Below are 17,375 nucleotides of genomic sequence, written 5' to 3'. Positions count from 1 at the left end.
CAAAAAGACTTCCCAACTTGATAAAGCTTGAGACCAAGGCCAGCAATTTCTATCCCTGACAAAGTATGATATGTTGTATTTTATAAACATGTAGAATGTTTTCTGTAACCAAAACCATACCAAATTCTGTTTATCATACTATGGGCCCATTAGCATTGTGATTTAAACATCCAAGCCAAGTCAGCTGTGAATAGAATAAGACCGACATTAAAAATAGGATATTTGTTGAATGTTAAATGAAGGTTCCTCCCTAACCACAGCTACTGAGTATGTTTTTATAGGGTGTCTTTATTTTAGACGTCTGAGCAGAGAAGTTATTCCAGTGTGGGAGGATATTAGTGAACATCTTAACGGATTTCAGTCCGTAAAACCCGCAATGAAATCTGTTTCACTCTGCTTTTAAAAGCTGCTGAACCACCTAAAACAATTCCATTCGTCTGGCCTTCAGTGCTGGATTTCAGTGGCCCACAGTAGTCTAAAAGAAGTGCACTGGAAAACGTGGAAAACTTGAACATTTGTTTAGACTCTATGGTTCATTTTGAAGTATGTCTTATCTTAATATTGGCACTACTGTTGAGTTCTGGAGAAATTGAGAGAAAAGGGAAGGGTTCTTTTCTGCAAGCAGATAATTGGAGAAATGTTGCACAGAGTTGCTTTTGGGTTACCATGGAGGTTAAGTCACAGTAAAAGGCAGTCATGTATTGACATAAATGTGTTTATTTGACCATTTTATAAACAAAAACCTCAAAGACAGCAGCATCTGCCATGTTAATTACATGTCCACGGTAAAAACTTTATAAAAATAAATAGCTTAAAAAGGAAGCTGTAATAATAAAATAGTATGGTCCTTCACTGAAGGGATATATGCCTAATGCTGCATCTCTTTTGCCTTATAACATACTGTAAATTAACAACAGGAATGAAGAAATCAAATATACATACAACAGTCTAAAAACAAGTGTTTGCATATGATGCATTAACAAATAAAAGTCTGGAAATGAATAAAATCTATGTTACCTTTCATGTAAATGACAGATAATATGCTTATCACTTACTAATAACGCCTCCAAAGAAACATTTGTTGCACTGCAGATTGTTTGTATCATTATTCTTCTCAACTGTATTATAATGCACGCAGTCAAAAGAATAAAACTATAAGTACTGGACATAAGGAAATTCTCTGTCATGGGTTTTTCTGGTCATTATATCTAGTCTAATTCCTTTTACACACTGTGTAAACTCAACCACTATCAATTCCTAAAAATTCCACAACTGGTTTGTCATTGAAATAATCTGTTCTGGTGTAGACTCTAATTAGATCAAAAATATTGTCATATTTTGTGTGACTGAACAGTTTTCTCATTGTTCAGCAATGCTTTTCAGGATAAAAACATGACATCTTCATCACAATCATTTAATATAAATCACATTTTTATCTGAGTATAAAAAAGAAGCAATCATACAGGAGCACATTTCCCAGAGGTTTAAAATCCCAATGCATCAATTGTATGTACCAACCTCAATAGAAGGTAAATGGTTCGATCAACGCTTTGTAGGGGTTTGAGTGCTGTGGAGGACAATTGGAGGTATATTTACACTATGCTGGTGTTTGACAGCAGGTTTCATGCTATTCTTCAAGCCCCACTTTAAAGAACGGCTAACTTAAAAAGAAATATTGCCGAATGCATCAGACTGTTTAAAGTGGGACTGGAAAACTTCTCTTTCTGGAGAAAATACACACCCAGCACCTTCATCTAGCATCTGTACATGGCATCACATGTACATCCTGAGGTAGATTTCCATTGTTTCAATTCTCAATAGTGGTTGTCAAATGTCAACAAAAGATGACAAAACAATATTCAGGCAAATGTCCTTGATGTGATTTAATGGAACCAGCTGGTAGCATGGGCGGATTACGAGGCAATGGGCCCCTGGGCACAGACATGTGAAAGGCACCCCACCCCAGAAACCAGACCTCCACACTGAAAGAGACACAAAACTAAATGATACAGTTGAACGAACTCAGAGATACAAAAATAAGAGATGTTGCTTTGTAACTTTTTGTAGTTATTTTGTGTCACTTCGTGGACATTTTGAATTTCTTTGTATTAGTTTTGTGTCTCTTTGAAATTGCTTATGTCTCTTTGTGGTCATGTTGTTCGTCTTTGTTCTCATTTTGTAATTCTGTAGTCATTTGTGTCTCTTTGTGGTTCTTTTGTTTCTTGTTTATCACCTCTGTGGTCATTTTGTCTCATTGCGGTCATTTGGTGTCTCTGCTGCCTGACCCGACCCCTTGAGCCCCTGGGCCTGTGCCTGGTGTGCCTATTCAGTAATCCATCCATGCTTGATAAGTGCAGTCAGACCAAAAATGGAAAGTTCACTGTACTCATGTTCCTCATAAGCAGTCTTGGTTGAGACATTCTGTGGAGACTGGCTCTGGGATTTTGCTCGGATCACACTTCTCTGACTCAACGGTCTTCCCAGTGTAATCTATGCAAAAGACACTGCGATGACGCTCCCCCTGGCCACAAGTTCGTGAGCAGGCAGACCATGGGCCCATCTGCCATATGGGGCATGGAAGATCCCCACAAGGCCTGATGTCTACTGGCCTCAGGTCTTTGTCACACTGACTGGAAAGGAAGCCTGCGCTATCTTGGCATTCAACGTTCCTTCTGGACCACCCGGACCCGCAGCTCTTGGAGCATTCTGACCACTCCCCCAGCACCCAGTCAGGCACGCCAAATGGATGGATCACATGCAAAGATTGTGATGAGTCTTTCTTCTCCTTGGATTTGTTAAAGGTCACATCTCTGGGGATGAAAAAGGTATATTTGACCTTGGGAGGGTTGGCGTCCCCTGCTGTGGCTAGAAGTTGGATGGTGATGGCTTCCTTCAGCTGTCTGAAGCTCTGGATCCTCTCCAGTGTGGTGGATGAGCCGCTGTACTTTAGCACAGCACCCAACACGGGAATGTCCTGCTCCACCGTAGATACAGAGAAGTTACCATTGAGGATGTAACCCCCGCTCTCTCTCTTTATAGCCAGGTAGTTCCCATCATGTTTGATTCCTCTATGGCTCCGCTGTTTGATGTCAATGTTAGTGGCGCCAACAGGAATTGTGACAATGTCACTGTATCCATAGCTGGTAGAGAAAACAAAATTTTGGATTTACACACTTAATTTTCTTATGTTAGAAGAAGAAATAGTTTAGCAGTTTGGGTGATGTGCTTATTTGCTTTCTTTTCTACAGCTAGATGAGAAGCAAACTAAGGGTCAAGTACAGAGATGGAACTGAGAGGTAATTAACTTAGCTTAATATCCATGAGAAGCAAGAGAATGCAACAAGCTTGTCTCTATAGCCAAACTTCAAAGTTCTCACAGTGACATATGTATGTAACCCAGCCATATACTAGGTTTTGACCTAGTCTGGTTTCACAGCATTATCAGCAGCAATGATCATAAGTATGTGTCAGGTCATGGCAATGTAACTACATATGCATGCAATCGTATTTACTTTATTGTTGTCACGTGTAAGGGGTGCCTTTGGAGCACTTACGTTGCTTTGTTGTAGGAGCCTGTGATCTTTCTACAAGTGAGCCCACTTCCTCCACACTCTCCACATTTATCCACTCGCTTGTTGGATCCAATCACCTTGTCACAGCCTGCTTTCACACACTGGCCTTGGACACACACCGATGTGGTGTCAGGGCCACAGGTCGTGCCATCAATCACCTGCATGGAAACAAGTTGGTGCTGCTGATTCTTTTATCACAAGTGTTAGGTAGGTGCTCTATTTGCACAAAAAGAAGTGCTATGATGTTGTGTGTTTAAAGGGCAATTTCACTCTGGATTTCAAGAAAGATTATTCACTTTGATTGGAAAATTTCAGATCATTATTGGCACATTACCTTGGATTCAAACACCTTGAATTCACTGCTGCCCCTGGCCCTGCAGAACAGTTTACATCTGTCTCTGGGAGAAACACCAGCGTACTTTGGTATCCACTGTTTCATATTCCCGTTGTAGTCCAGGTAGTTGGGACTGTTGTACTTTTCACACTGTTCCTCTCTGAAACTCTTTCCTAAAGGTAAAAGATGGAGTAAAGCTGAGTGTATAATAAACTCAGGTCAACTTACTGACAGGAAGAGCTGGAAAATCTATTCATCCCTAACCCCCCTGGGAAATCAAAGTAAATTCAAATTGACAGCCAAATTATTACATCAATATTTATATTTTTATTAGCAGAAATTATGATTACACAGGTTGATGGACTGCCTGCAGAATACTGTACATCAAGACAAACCACCTAACATTACTTTGTTCCAGCTTGTCAGTGGTGAAGATTTACTCCTTTTCTTGGATTTTAGACTGATTTTCAAACAAAACAGGCAATTTGAAGATGTCACCTTGTGCAGACATTTTGTAGACTGAAAAAAGTGAAATTAACTGTTGTCGTCCATCAGATATTGTGGTATCTATGCTTTTATTGAAAGAATTAGCAGATTGATTATGTTTATCATGAAATTCAACTCAATTTCGATTAATTTGCATGTGCACAATAATAGAATACAAAAACAGAAAAAAATAGTATGAGAAGGATGGCTGTCTGCAGCTTCAAGTATTTTCTTTTGAAAGGTGCTGATTCTCACCTTCATTGTTGTCACAGGGCTGCGTGTTGCAGGACTGGTACTGAACCCTCTGTCCCTCACAATACTTCCCTCCGTTCTGAGGCACAGGGTCAGTGCACTCCCTATAGGAGAACTCCACCCCGCCTCCACATGTTCTGGAGCACTGCTGCCATGGTCCCCACAAGCTCCAGCCACCGTCCACAACCACCTGTGGTGAAACACAGCAAGTAAAGAGGGAAAAAAGAGCAGTCAGAGTAGTTGGTTAGAGCTCAGTGCCAAAGGCAATCTTAGCTGCGTAGCCTAAACCACAGTCTGGGCTTCTGAGTTTGAGGCTGCACAATATGTTGGCGTCCTGCGAGTTTAGCCTAAATCTGTGTTGAAGTTCGGCACGCGCCTGCTGTCTGCCTCTACCCACATTCCTGCCACATGTGTCATTCACCACTAGTGGAACCTGCCACACTGCAACTTTGTATGACAAAACTGAAAATCTGTGTGTGTTTGTGTGTGTGTGTTTGCTAGAGTGGGTGTCCTTTCCAGAAGTTTTATGAGTTTGGATCAGCTAACATCCCAACTGCCAGCACGTCTGGGTTCATAAACAGATGTGTGATCATAGCACAATGAGAAGATATCAAGGCAACCAAGCTAAAATGAAACACTGAGATGTATAAATATTCTTTAAAGAAATATAAAAAGGCATCACGCAAAATCCAACAATGCTGTAATCTGCACTTTTAGTCTGTACTTTTGATTCATATATTTTTACTTCAAACTGCACACAGCTGCAATAATGAAAATGGGTCATAACTCCACTACCTGAGACATTGTATTTACTTGAGATTTGAACTGATCATTCTCCTCTAAGGCTAACCAGAGAATTTTTCTCTAAATTACCAGATTTCCAAAGGAAATTTGTACTTATGTGTTTGGCTGTTGGGCAGCAGTGGTTAGAAGTGTCGCCTCACAGCAAGGGGGTTGCAAATCCCGGTCTGGGCAGATTTTGTGTTGCTCTCCCTGCATGGGTTTTGTCCGGGTACTTCCTCCCACAATCCCAAAAACATGCACATTAGGTTAACCGGCTACTCTACATTGCCCCTATGTGTGAGCCGGTGTCATTGTCTGTCTTAGTATGCGATTGACCAGCGACCAGTTCAGAGTGTACAACAGATATCGCCCGTAGTCAGCTGGGATAGGATCTAGCCCCCGTGACCCTGATGGGTAAAGCGGGTATAGAAAATGGATGGATGGATGTTTGGCTGAAAAAAAGTAACTGTTTTGGAGCTAAAATTGTAATTTTCATCTGGGTTTGCCATCTAACATGGATTTTTCCTGAGTGTTTTCTTCTTGGTTTAAAAGTTGAACTTGAAAGCATATCCTTGAGCTTGAAAACAAGCAATTTACATTAAAAAAAATCAGCTCCAGGCTCAAGTAGGAGCTTTTAATCAAAATAAACAGTTTTTTATCTACTGTTTCCAAGGTTAAGAATGAACTTTGTTGATTGTTAATATTCTTGTTCAAGAGAAAATGTTTGAAATTAGGCAAATAAGCATAGGCGCAAGGTTAACTCAATTTTTGTCAAAACACTTGAAACTTGGGCATATATTATTCGCAGATCCATTTTCTGCATGTATCAAAAATCCAGCGTGAAAACTAAAAACATCTGTCTGTCATCAATCTGCAGAGGAAGATTAACTCAAAGTTGCTGACTTATCAGTGTTATGACTAAACTTGAGCGCGTTCCAAAGGAAATGACTCATTAAACCTACGGGCAGTTCTCAGCAGCAAGCAAATAAACATTGTCAGCATGCAAAAAACAAGAAGTAAATTGTGAAAGAGTGCACAGCTAACCAACGACATATTGCATCTTTTCAAGGTTGACGAGGACAATGCTTTGCCAAAATTACCAATAGCTGACCGCCACAAAGTCTGACATTTACAAGTGAAGCCTTAAAATTGTCTAGCGTGTAAATCTTTGGTCTTAAATCTGCATTAATTATATTTTCTTCTTTTTCTGGCAGCTTAGGGCATAATCACAAGATTAACATCACAGTTAGCCTTATTAGTTTGATACAGCTAATGCACTAGTAACAAGCTGCTTACATGAACATAAAACAAATAAGAAACAACAATAACATTATATTTGGAGTCTTGGCTCTGAATCAGAGTACTTCCAAAATTGTTTTGCTTTTTGTTGTTGTCGTTTGTTTTTTGCCTGTCTGGCTATGTGGCTATGTTCACCAGCTAGTTGCTAACATTGTCAATTTCTTGTTTGGTACTGGGCAGGTAGTGTAAAGTGATCTCATCAGAGCTTTTTCACTGAGCTGTGAGAGTGAACCAAAAGAGATAAAACCAAACCAATTAGCTCAAAGACACTATAAAGTGCTCACTAGTACTGTAGGGAACTGCAAAACCAGATGGTAATTGAACTTGAACTGAATTTTCAAACAGTCATTCAAACCACTGCTTACATAAAATATGGTGCAGTAATAAAGCAAGACTGTAACTTTTCCTTCACAGTGTCCGCAGTATCTAACATTGACAATTACAGGATAACGGTAGGCTAAAGGCTAAAACACAGCACAATAAACAAGCACAAGAAGATTTACAAACGTCAGTAGTCTGACTACGTTTGCTAACTAGCTAACATTAGTCACCGTAAGCTACTGGCTTTCAGACCAAGAAAGGCTATAATGGCAAAACAAAATCTGAGTATATTAAAGGGTGTGTTTTATTGTTAATGAATTCAACTTTTCAGTTGTAAGAAGAAGAACATGCTATTTCCTCTTTAACAGTTATATAGTCTTCCTTTGATGACATAAACCACTAATTTCCAAAAAAACAAAGCAGTCTTACCAGTGGCTGCATCACCTCCTGGGTCGGCATGCACGCTCCATGGAAGCAGGTCCCGTTGAGGCCACAGGGGGTGCCATCAGCCCAGGGCAAGCTGCCGTTCTTGGTGGAGCACTGTGGTGTCCCGTCCTCCTGACACCACAGCTGGCTGCAAATATCACTGTCAGAGGTGTTGGGACAGTGGACAAACTCTTCACCAAAAATCTGCTGGCATTGCTGGTCCAGGCTGTACTTGGTGCCTGGCAGCTCTCTTGGTAAAGGCATGGTACTCTCTGGGACGTCCAGCAGGCAGTCCCCTGTGATTACAATACAAAGCAGCACTGTATGAGGCTGATTATATTGTGGTTTATGGAGATTATGAATTATCCGGCACTGTGACAATTGTAAATGTGTTTCTCTTTGTGTGTGGCTTGACAACAGTGGAAAAATATTCAGGGCAAGTTGTGTCCTGTCTATAAAAATGAATAATTTAGATGTAACTAATGCAGTGCAGTTTTATAGGCAGCCTTGTGCTCTGAATCTGGACATCTGACAGCTAAATTCTAAATCTGAATTTATTCATTGTTCCTCTAATGATTCTTTATTACTTTCAATGAGCTTTTTGTCTGGAGTTGTCAATGACGTTCGCAGTTCGGAATGAACATTCTGAGCCACGTGAGTTTTTCTTGGAGGCGTTTTTCAATTGATAAAGAACATATTTTGCTGACACCAGCTGTTGCTTTTGGCTGAGGAGATGAAGAACAGGAAGAAATCCATTGTGTGACTCAGTGGAAAAGAAGGTTCACTGATAGGTCTAGCAAGCATACAAACAATACAAGATGCACAACATGAGATGGGGAGAGGGAGCAACGGAGGTGAGGCAAAGAGGAAAACAGAAAGGGTGAGGAGGATGTGGAAGATCTAGGGAAAGATAAACTATCCCTACAGCCCATAATTTAATGGAAGCGACATGTTTAAGCAGGAAAGCCATGGTTAGAGTATATTTTATTCATCTCTAAATCAGCCATAATAACAGAGCCACGGTGTCATGGCAGACGTCCACGTTGGCAGAAGCTCTCTACGGGGCTGCTCAGTTTCTGATTTACTCAGTGTGTAATTTTTAACATGCTGGTGCAACAGCTTGAAGTATTTCCTACCATGTCCATTGTCAAAGAACTCTGTGATGTAAAGAGCGCTGCAGGGAGACCAAGGCGCTGTCTTGTTGAGGCTGACAAACAGAGGAGCCATCAGGTAATGTTCACCCAGATCTCCAAACAGCCTCTCACAGGTCTTGGAGTCATCATGAGGCATACTCAACACATGACCTGCAATGGAAAGGATGCAATGACAACAATATGACACACAGGTTCACAGGTGCACAAAAATGTGGTTATAAATTAATTTATAGCTACTTGCTTGTTATACTACATTTAAAAGTTTTTCCATGAATCCTATATCAGCCCGCTCATATGCCAGTAAATGTGAGCTAACCAAGTTCATGTGCAGCTGTGAAGGCAGCTTGCAGCCCGTTGTCCTCAATAACTGAGCAACTTCTTTTGGGATCGCACATCGTCCCCACATCAGCCACACCCAACGTGTCACAGCTCTTCTGTCCGCATATGTCCTGCAACACAAACAAACACAAAATACACTGAAACTGGAGCAACGACAGCGATGTTGTGAAATCTGAAGATTTTCCTTTAATTGTAGTTTGCAAAAGCACAAGTTCAAAATGTGATCATTTCATGTTCCCAAACTGTATTATGTGTTACATAATATGAATATATTAATTTTGAAAGAGACAATTTTCTCTCCCTAGTGTTATCATCGTTGTCCCGGTCGTCACAAAGACAACCAGATCGCTTTCTGTTTTCTTCAGAGTAGAAACTACCAACAACAGGACAAAAATGTTTTGAAAAGCTTTGATTTGGCTTGCCTGATTTTTCTGGCAAATAAATAAAACATTTATTATTTAATCACTATTTATATAGTTTTATTCTTGTGAGATAAAAAAGCTCTGTAAATATGTGGGTTCCTAATTATTCATTATTTTTCACGATCTGAGCAAAGCTGGCAGAGTGACAACTTGTGAAGGAAGTCTATTAAAGGAACTTGGGATTCTAGTAGTATTTTGTATCTTAACAATACAATACAATGGCATTTGGCTGTGGTTCAACAGTAAGTTTCAGTTTTAGCCGACCATAGGAAAAGGTTCGGGCACCGCTGATTTAGTCTGTAATGGAGACACAACTGCAGATGAAAACGGTGCCAGACCGCCATCCTGACTTGATCTCCACTCAGCCTTTATTTTCCAAGGAGACTTAATGATATGTTAAATGTCGATTGCCAGTTTAGGGTTAACAAGCCTCAACTGGAAGAGTAATCAGTGAAATGCAGATTGTAATGCTGGTCTTATTTTACTGTCTTATGCTATTTGCACTATGTCACTGTTGATTGTGAAGTCACTACTGTAGACAACCTAAACACCCTGCCATTCTTCCACATGCACATACCACTTTCACAATTATGTACTGGACTTCTCTTGTTGTAATCAAATCACATCAATTATTAACAGTATGCCTAAAGGCTTAAGGCGGTTATTTATGGTATATTGCACTTCTATCAGTGTGATGCTGTTGTGTGCCACATAAAAACATCACACAGTTTATGACAGGTGTCAATTTGAATTGAAGTATTAAAACAGATATGTAATGCCATAATAATGTACCGTAGGCAGCTGTCATGTAATGAATGCTATGCTTTTCAAATAGCTAAGCAACCTATAGGATTACCTACAGCGGTATATTGTTTTAACCTGGTATGGCTAGCACAGCTTTGCCTTGGATGTTCTGATAATGCTAGCTCTATAGGTGTTTGAACAAAGAGGATCCAGATTGGCTATTTCTTTATTTGCACATGGTTGTGGGCCATGTAAACTGGTTCAGGTTAAGGTCTTAGCATGAACAATCAGTGTAGTATTAAACAATTCCACAACCTGTAATCCAACAATTTGTAACCACAATACAGTAGACAACAGACTTTTTAATGTGTTTAATATCTGCCAAACCCCTGACTTTATATATTGTTATAAACTGAGATAAAACCTATTCCTCTCTAAAAGTAGTGAGCATTGGCTTAGAAACAGCAAACAGAGTTGACTATCAAAGAGTTAAAGATACAATTCTGCCAAATAGTAAATATAGTTGGTGTATGGTCAGCCCTGAGTGACTGTTATATTAATCACATAGGATGGTCAACCTCCACCACCTATTTATGTCTAGTTGTTTTTATGTCATATTTTAAGAAACGAATCAAAAACATGTTGTTGAGTGTTTCTGCCATAAAACAAAGCAAATAAATTTCTGTGGCACGCAGCTGTCCAGACCTGGGATGTGGGAAAATGAACAGTGTGGTGTATCAGAAATTTTTCCCTGCTTGAGAAGACGTTTGGCTGTGTAGGACGAAGATGGACATGTCTGTGGCCTCACCTCAGCCCCCAAAAAAACCACAAGGCAGAACCCCTCTGTGATTCAAAACACATCTGGACTTTTGAGTTTGAACACAACTCAGCATGTGTTTATGCACCTTGTTCCAAAGTAGCATCCATCACTCATGTATGCAGACATACAGACACAAAGCAAGATGTATTGGTCAAAGAACAAGCCACAGTATTGCTTTTGCAGATAGTGCAGACAGACATGCAAGCACACCCATACAGCATGAGACCACAAATATGCATGAGAAAAATGTTTCCACTACATGCAACAGAGTGAAAGTTTTGGGTTTCACAACAGCCAGTAGTAGAAGCAGCCTTCTCTTATGACTGTGGGTTACATGGCATACATTTTCAACCCCAACCCAGCCACACACTCAAGCCCTGACCATTTAAACTGTCTTAATGGTGTCAGGGCTGATTTGTGGCAGCACTAAAGTTAGCCCATCCACGAGGAACCTTCGGTCCTCTACATTTCAAAGCATATCTCCGCAGAAACGGAAAAACAAACACAAACCGGATTTGTGTGAATGATGGTTTTCCCGATCGGAAGCCGCTTCAACAAATCCAACACAAGCCCACAAAAGCCCATATGTTCTATTCATCATTTAACCGGTCTAGGGTCGGATTTAGATCACAACGTCATTCAGTAGGCGGATAAATGCCATGCCTATCATCAAATCAAGCTGCAACCAGGGCACTTAGCTATAAAAATATAATATTTATATAACAGAGGTCCTTAATGTATCGTCTGCTGACATCTTGTCAAAATGCCCATACCAGATGGCACAAGGAAGCCAAATACAGCAGAACAAGCCAATCACAATTCAAACCCTGAGGACTTGTGAACTTATTTCCTGTTGAAGCATCCATAAAGCACAGTTTGTTTGCGCTCTGTTGACATTCCACCTGCTTGGGAATATTGCACTACGAAATTCCCTTTTCAGAATCCTTAATGTACCTGAAGGCTTTCCTGGCCCTCACCTAATTTCATCTTTTCCCTCATTTCACACATGTGCTCCTTGGTTTCTCAAGAGGGCAACAAGTGTCCTAAGGCAAGGACCTCTTTTAGGACCACTGCTACCATGGGTGAGTGGACTGTCTATTCTTATAATACAGTGTAAAGCACTCATTACCTTGTTTGAGTTGTTTCATGAATTAAGCAGCCCATGGTCTGAGGAAAGGCAAGGCTGATGCAATCCTGATCTGACTAAATGAACATAACTAAACATTGTCATTTATTTAGAGTGATTTTTCTGGGCATCTGAGAAATATAAGTCCAATATTCACTCTCGTTTTTAATTTTGTTTTAGTTTCCACCAAGTCTTAATGAAATATCTGGCTTATTTGCTACTAAATACCCTGAGCTTTGCTCACCAGTCCATACTTAACTTTTCCTGCCTAGCTGGTGCTGGCCATTTAGTGCATGGTTATTTCAGAGATATTTCTCTGAAAACTACGTTGTGCCAATGATGGAGCTGTTATAGAAATTATATTGTTTTATTGCAAATTATAATGAATGTTAATTAGAATCAGAAATAGAAAATAGCCATCATTGCAGCTTTAAGTTATACATTTATTATTATTTACATGCTCCTTTCAATATGAAACTTGGTGTTCCCCAGGGATCAGTTGTAGGGCAAATGCTGTTTGAAACATGTTGCTATGTGGAAGGAATGGTAACAACTTTCTCTGTTCAGAGATGTTCTTTGGCATCAGATGCAAATGGTTTTCTTGATCGTTCTTCAACCGGCTAAAAGACATCAGGTCAGTGATCTTTGATCTTTGATTTAGTCTGTTTTATAGACAGTTTTGGTCGGTCTGGTGTGTACAGACAACTGGTGTTGTCTGTTTCTGATATTCATTCAGTCTCTTGTCTGAGGTCTTTGTCATTTCATCAATATAATTTGTGAGACATAGATGAAAGATTTTGAAAACATCTCGTAGGTGGGCCTTGAGTTAAAATTTAGGTGTTTTGTTTTGTTTAAGATTTTAAATGCTGTCAAATGTCTCTCTTCAAATATTTAAAACATTATATGTAGACGATGGTATCTTTTATTGCAGAGACCTCAACAGCCATTCTGCAGCAGTGTAAATAAGTTAAACCAGGTGTACTTGGCACTCACCTCTCTGGTGAAGAGCATAGCAGTGTCATAGTGCTCTGGATGTCTCTGGCTTGGTGGGTTAAAGAGCTGCTGCCAGGAGCAGAAGTTCCTCAGAGCCACACCGCCATTACTGGATACATCAGGTCCGACCTCCTCATCTTCCACCACCAACATCTTCACCAACACCATGTTTACGGAGTTCTTTATGCTAGGGTGCTTGTAAAGTTGAGCAGCCATCGACATTAGGGTTAGAATGTAGTGCTGTGAAGGAGGACACACAACATTTAAAAACTCAAACTTCCATGAACCTGAATTTCCTTGCTTGAGACTTTTAAAATGTTTGGCAGCATAAAGACATTGTGGAGGACACATAAAAAATGAATCTGGTGAAGATGATGCAGTGCAGGTACTCATTTTTGCATGACATGTTGCTTGTGTTTCTTCCTGCACAGACTGGAGCCCAGCTGATATTGTATTTTTGTGGCCAATAGTGATTTGATACCACCAGTTTTTATTTATTGATTGATTGATTGATTTTATCAAACCTGCATGACACAAACAAATGCTTGTTGTGTTTAAATATCACTTAAAATTTATCATTTAATAATTGTGACCAAGATACGTACCGAGCTGTCTATCTAACTCTGACTTTCTTCTGGACAATCTATGTAATAGCAACACACACAAAAATGTTTTTCAATTACTGCAAATTTTTCTCTGATTTCTTGTTACTCATTTGTTGATATAATGTATCTTCTATAAGCTAAAATCAATTGATATGCCTCATTTATTTGTTGGGCTCTAACACACAACACCTCTTATCAGAGATGCTAACTATAAGCTAAAATTCTGCTACCAAAGAGTACAGATAAAACTGGCTTCCCAAAAAACTTGCATTGTTACTCATATTGAGAAATTTCTGCCTACCACAGTGGAATTTAATATTAAAAGCACTGAAAGCTGTATAATAATATTAAAGGTGCTATATATTCATATCCGTTACTATGTACAGTATTCACCCTTTTCTGTTGAAAAAAGAGTTTTCTCCTCCAAGAAGTTGGCCTGGAGTCTCCTTGCGACCTAATAAATTGTCTGCTGCCTTTAAAGGGGATGAGAGGAGCAGATGTGATTGGTCATTATGGACACTGCCTGTAATTCTCCAGTTAGAAATGTAAAGAATTTGCCCAAGATTGTGTATGAGCTTCAAAATTGTTTAAAAAAGAATTTACTAAAACATTTGTCTTTATTAAGAATAAAACTCTACCTCCAAATAGTTTTTGTTCACTATCATATGATCGTGTCATGGGAGGTAAGCACGGGCAGTGTTTTTCACAGCGCTGTCACGGTGCTGTGTTTAGGTGGGGAGCTGGTAAATGCTGGGGATTCGTGCCATGATGTGCATTGTAACGTCTTCCGTCAGTTTTGCTGAAATCCCTTTTTCTAGGGTGGGATGATATTCCTGCGTAAGAAGTTTTTCCACATGTGCTGTACGCACACCCACAGAGTCACATGTTGATTTTAGCGTAAGACTCCAAATAACTAACACCGCCCCCGCTCATAGAACGCCAGGGTAATGTAGGTGAAATCTGAAATAATCTGATTTGTAATGAAAAGCCTACATGAGCTCAGTCTAACCTAAAACTGTGCCTGGTTGACTTACTTGCTTAACTTACTTTATTACTTTGGGATAAGGCAGAGGGTTTGGCAGCTGATGAGCTTGTTAAGTACAAACAGGCAAGAATCTGGCTGTCTAAATTGTGTCAAGATCATAGATTGTCTTGCTTTTGTGTAAATGTTGTTTGGTTTAGGAAACGGGGTTGCTATAATATATGAGTGATGATTTCAGACGTTTTATCTCTGAAATTTTGTGTAATAGAAATGTTGGATGATATGTATCATGTACAGCACCAAATGGAGAATTTTATGAATTCACAATACTCAGTGAGACAGATCTAAAATATCAGACAGATATTGTAAGTTTTGTGAATCTTCCCTGGATGATGCTGAGTTTATGTTGCCAAATCGTGAGCAAGTCCTGAGGAATGTGCTTCAGCATTGCTCGCGTTTCTGTTGCCTGACCTCTTTCTCAGTCTGTGGAAAACAGGGAGCCCACCGACTTCCTACCAAGCTCCCTCACTGTCAAAACATGTTTTATGAAGCAGCACAGAAAAACAAATCCCTGCCACAATATTTCTGTGCTCCCTGCAAACAGAATGAGGGAATAAAGGAAAAAAAGATGACGTCTTCAGCAGTCTGTTTATCTCATCTGCTAAATTAAACTATGGTTTGTTTAGGTTCATATCAGCAGTGTGTGCAGGAAAGAATGAGTTCATCGTGTCTGACCTTTATTTCATCTCCATAGAAGTGGGTCATGGTTGAGTCTGCTACCACCAGTGTCTCTATAAACCGTGGCGCGGAAACAAAGCGTCTACGGCGAGGTTCCCTCCGTGCGTCACTGTCGCCGTGCGTAAAACTTTCCCCATTGTGCTTCTGCGCTCGGCTCTCCGCCGCCGCGTGATCAAACAGAAGGGGAACACCATGGCTTTGGTTGAATGTTCTCCTCTTGATGACATGCAGCTGCTCTGCAGAGTCTGGCCCCAGACCGCCACGAAGTTTTGGCTCAATTAAATATTCTTTCCCCTCCGTGATGAAGGATCCGAAGATACCGGAGCACAAACTGACAGACACAACAGAGTATTGATCGTGATCTATGTTCCCCGAGTAAAAGCAGCTCCTAAGCTGTCCTTCACTCTCCTCTGTCTGGCTCATTAAATTCTGGAGATCCACGACCGTTTGAGCACCTGAGGCTCTGCGTAAAGCGTCAAAATCTCTGGCTTTTATACGTTGTATGGTGAAGGAAGGCGCAATAAAACTGGTGTCTGGAATGAGATTTAGAGTTATGTCCTTGCCAAATGCACTCAGGATAAATCTCGGCTGCTCCTCGCTTCTTTTCCAAAAACGGCCGCTGATTCTTCCATTTATCCGAACAGGTACAATATCCTCTGATTCAAACGGAGTGGAAACTGCCGCGTTCATTACGCACAGGACCAAAAAGATCAAACACACAGTGGACCACATTTTATGCAATGGAAATTGCACTCAAGAGTGGTAAAAATAAAGTTTTTATTAAAATTGATCTCCTTTATCTCTCGTAAGTGGCGCGTCTTCTCCAATCGAACTGCTATCTTCTCAAATTAGAGATCTTTTCAAATTAAAGGTAATTTTCCAGTTCTGTAAAGCCAGTCTTGGTCAAAGAGTGCCTGGAATTTAACTTCAGTATGTCTGAGCTGTCGTTTCTAATTCGCTAACCAAGCTAAGTCTTGTTGTACCACTCACCAGCACCGCTGCAGTCTGGTCACATCGGGGGTATTTATACTTTCTGCTCTTCCCTGGACATGAGGGGGTTTATTTTTGATATCCTCCGTTGCTGGAAATTCTCCTCCCACTCGCACTTCATGAGATACTCGCGGATAAAACGGATCCAATGAGAATAGGCCGACACTCCCCCCTTCTGAAATAGCTTGACAACCGTGCTCCTATTATTAACCCAGCGTGCTATATGGCAGCGGCAGGACATCTATACTACGCATAGCTGGAAGTCCGCTACTCGAGTTATTTCGGAGCCTTCTGTGAGTGGCAGGCCCCCACAGAGTCCGGAGCCCCCAGGCCGATCTGCTTTATCCCTGCACAAATGAACACCGCTGGAGAGAGAAAGACGCTGTTTGTGCTTGGAACTGACCGCCACCTTGACCACTGAGAAATGTTTAATAACATGAGTAGAGCTGTAGGGACAATATTGTCAGTTAATCACGTGTTACTGAACCAGAGAATCCCTTTGATTACTAAGATCAAGCAAAGGGTCTTTACGAGGAAAATAGCAGGTTTTCCCCAGTGTTCTTTTCTCAAAGAACAATTAGTGAGGCATGATTCAGTAAGGAGTAATGACTCAAATAAACCAACAGTTCTTTTTCCGAAATGTGAAAACAAACAAGCAGAATATCCAAATTTTAAAAAGACGTTCACTCTAAATTTGAAACGTTTAATGTAACCATGAATATTTCTCCATCACCGTGAAGGTTGCATGGAGTATTTCTTCCATGGTGCTAAAAGGGGCTTTTCTAAAAAAGGCTTCTGCTGTATCACAAGACTAAACAAAACGTGTTCTGCCAGGCACCATGTAAATCGCTTCATCAAGACTGTTTGTCAGAAGATGCCAGCACTTTAAATAATAATAGTGAAAAAAAAAGATGAAAAGAAAAAAAAAAATCCCGGAGTTGCAGTTTAACAGAGCCGCCGGTAGATGGCGCCAGAGCACAACAAACCCG

The 17,375-nt window shown here is 40.4% G+C and overlaps 1 protein-coding gene across 1 annotated transcript; it reads right to left on the bottom strand.

Moving 5' to 3' along the window:
- Positions 1 to 699: 699 nt before the first annotated feature.
- LOC124058822 (A disintegrin and metalloproteinase with thrombospondin motifs 8-like) lies at positions 700 to 17,072 on the bottom strand. Its single transcript, XM_046388381.1, has 9 exons — positions 15,394 to 17,072; positions 13,072 to 13,311; positions 8,944 to 9,076; positions 8,610 to 8,777; positions 7,477 to 7,769; positions 4,648 to 4,834; positions 3,907 to 4,079; positions 3,555 to 3,730; positions 700 to 3,140 (listed from the first exon to the last, which is right to left on the bottom strand). Exons 1-9 carry the CDS (start codon positions 16,126 to 16,128, stop codon positions 2,396 to 2,398), a joined length of 2,850 nt encoding a protein of 949 aa, XP_046244337.1. The 5' UTR covers positions 16,129 to 17,072; the 3' UTR covers positions 700 to 2,395.
- Positions 17,073 to 17,375: the final 303 nt, after the last annotated feature.

This window comes from Scatophagus argus, chromosome 5, assembly GCF_020382885.2.
Source record: "Scatophagus argus isolate fScaArg1 chromosome 5, fScaArg1.pri, whole genome shotgun sequence".
NCBI lineage: Eukaryota > Metazoa > Chordata > Actinopteri > Scatophagidae > Scatophagus > Scatophagus argus.
The sequence above is the reverse complement of the archived record's forward strand: the minus strand, read 5'-3'. Positions and strand labels throughout refer to the sequence as shown.

Excerpts from the sequence above, each read along its gene's own strand:
- LOC124058822 (XM_046388381.1), bottom strand. The coding sequence starts at position 16,128 with ATGTGGTCCACTGTGTGTTTGATCTTTTTGGTCCTGTGCGTAATGAAC. Across the intron at positions 8,778-8,943 it reads CACAGCTGCACATGAACTTG|GTCATGTGTTGAGTATGCCT; the intron begins GTTAGCTCACAT and ends TTTCCATTGCAG. Across the intron at positions 7,770-8,609 it reads GTTCTTTGACAATGGACATG|GGGACTGCCTGCTGGACGTC; the intron begins GTAGGAAATACT and ends TTGTAATCACAG.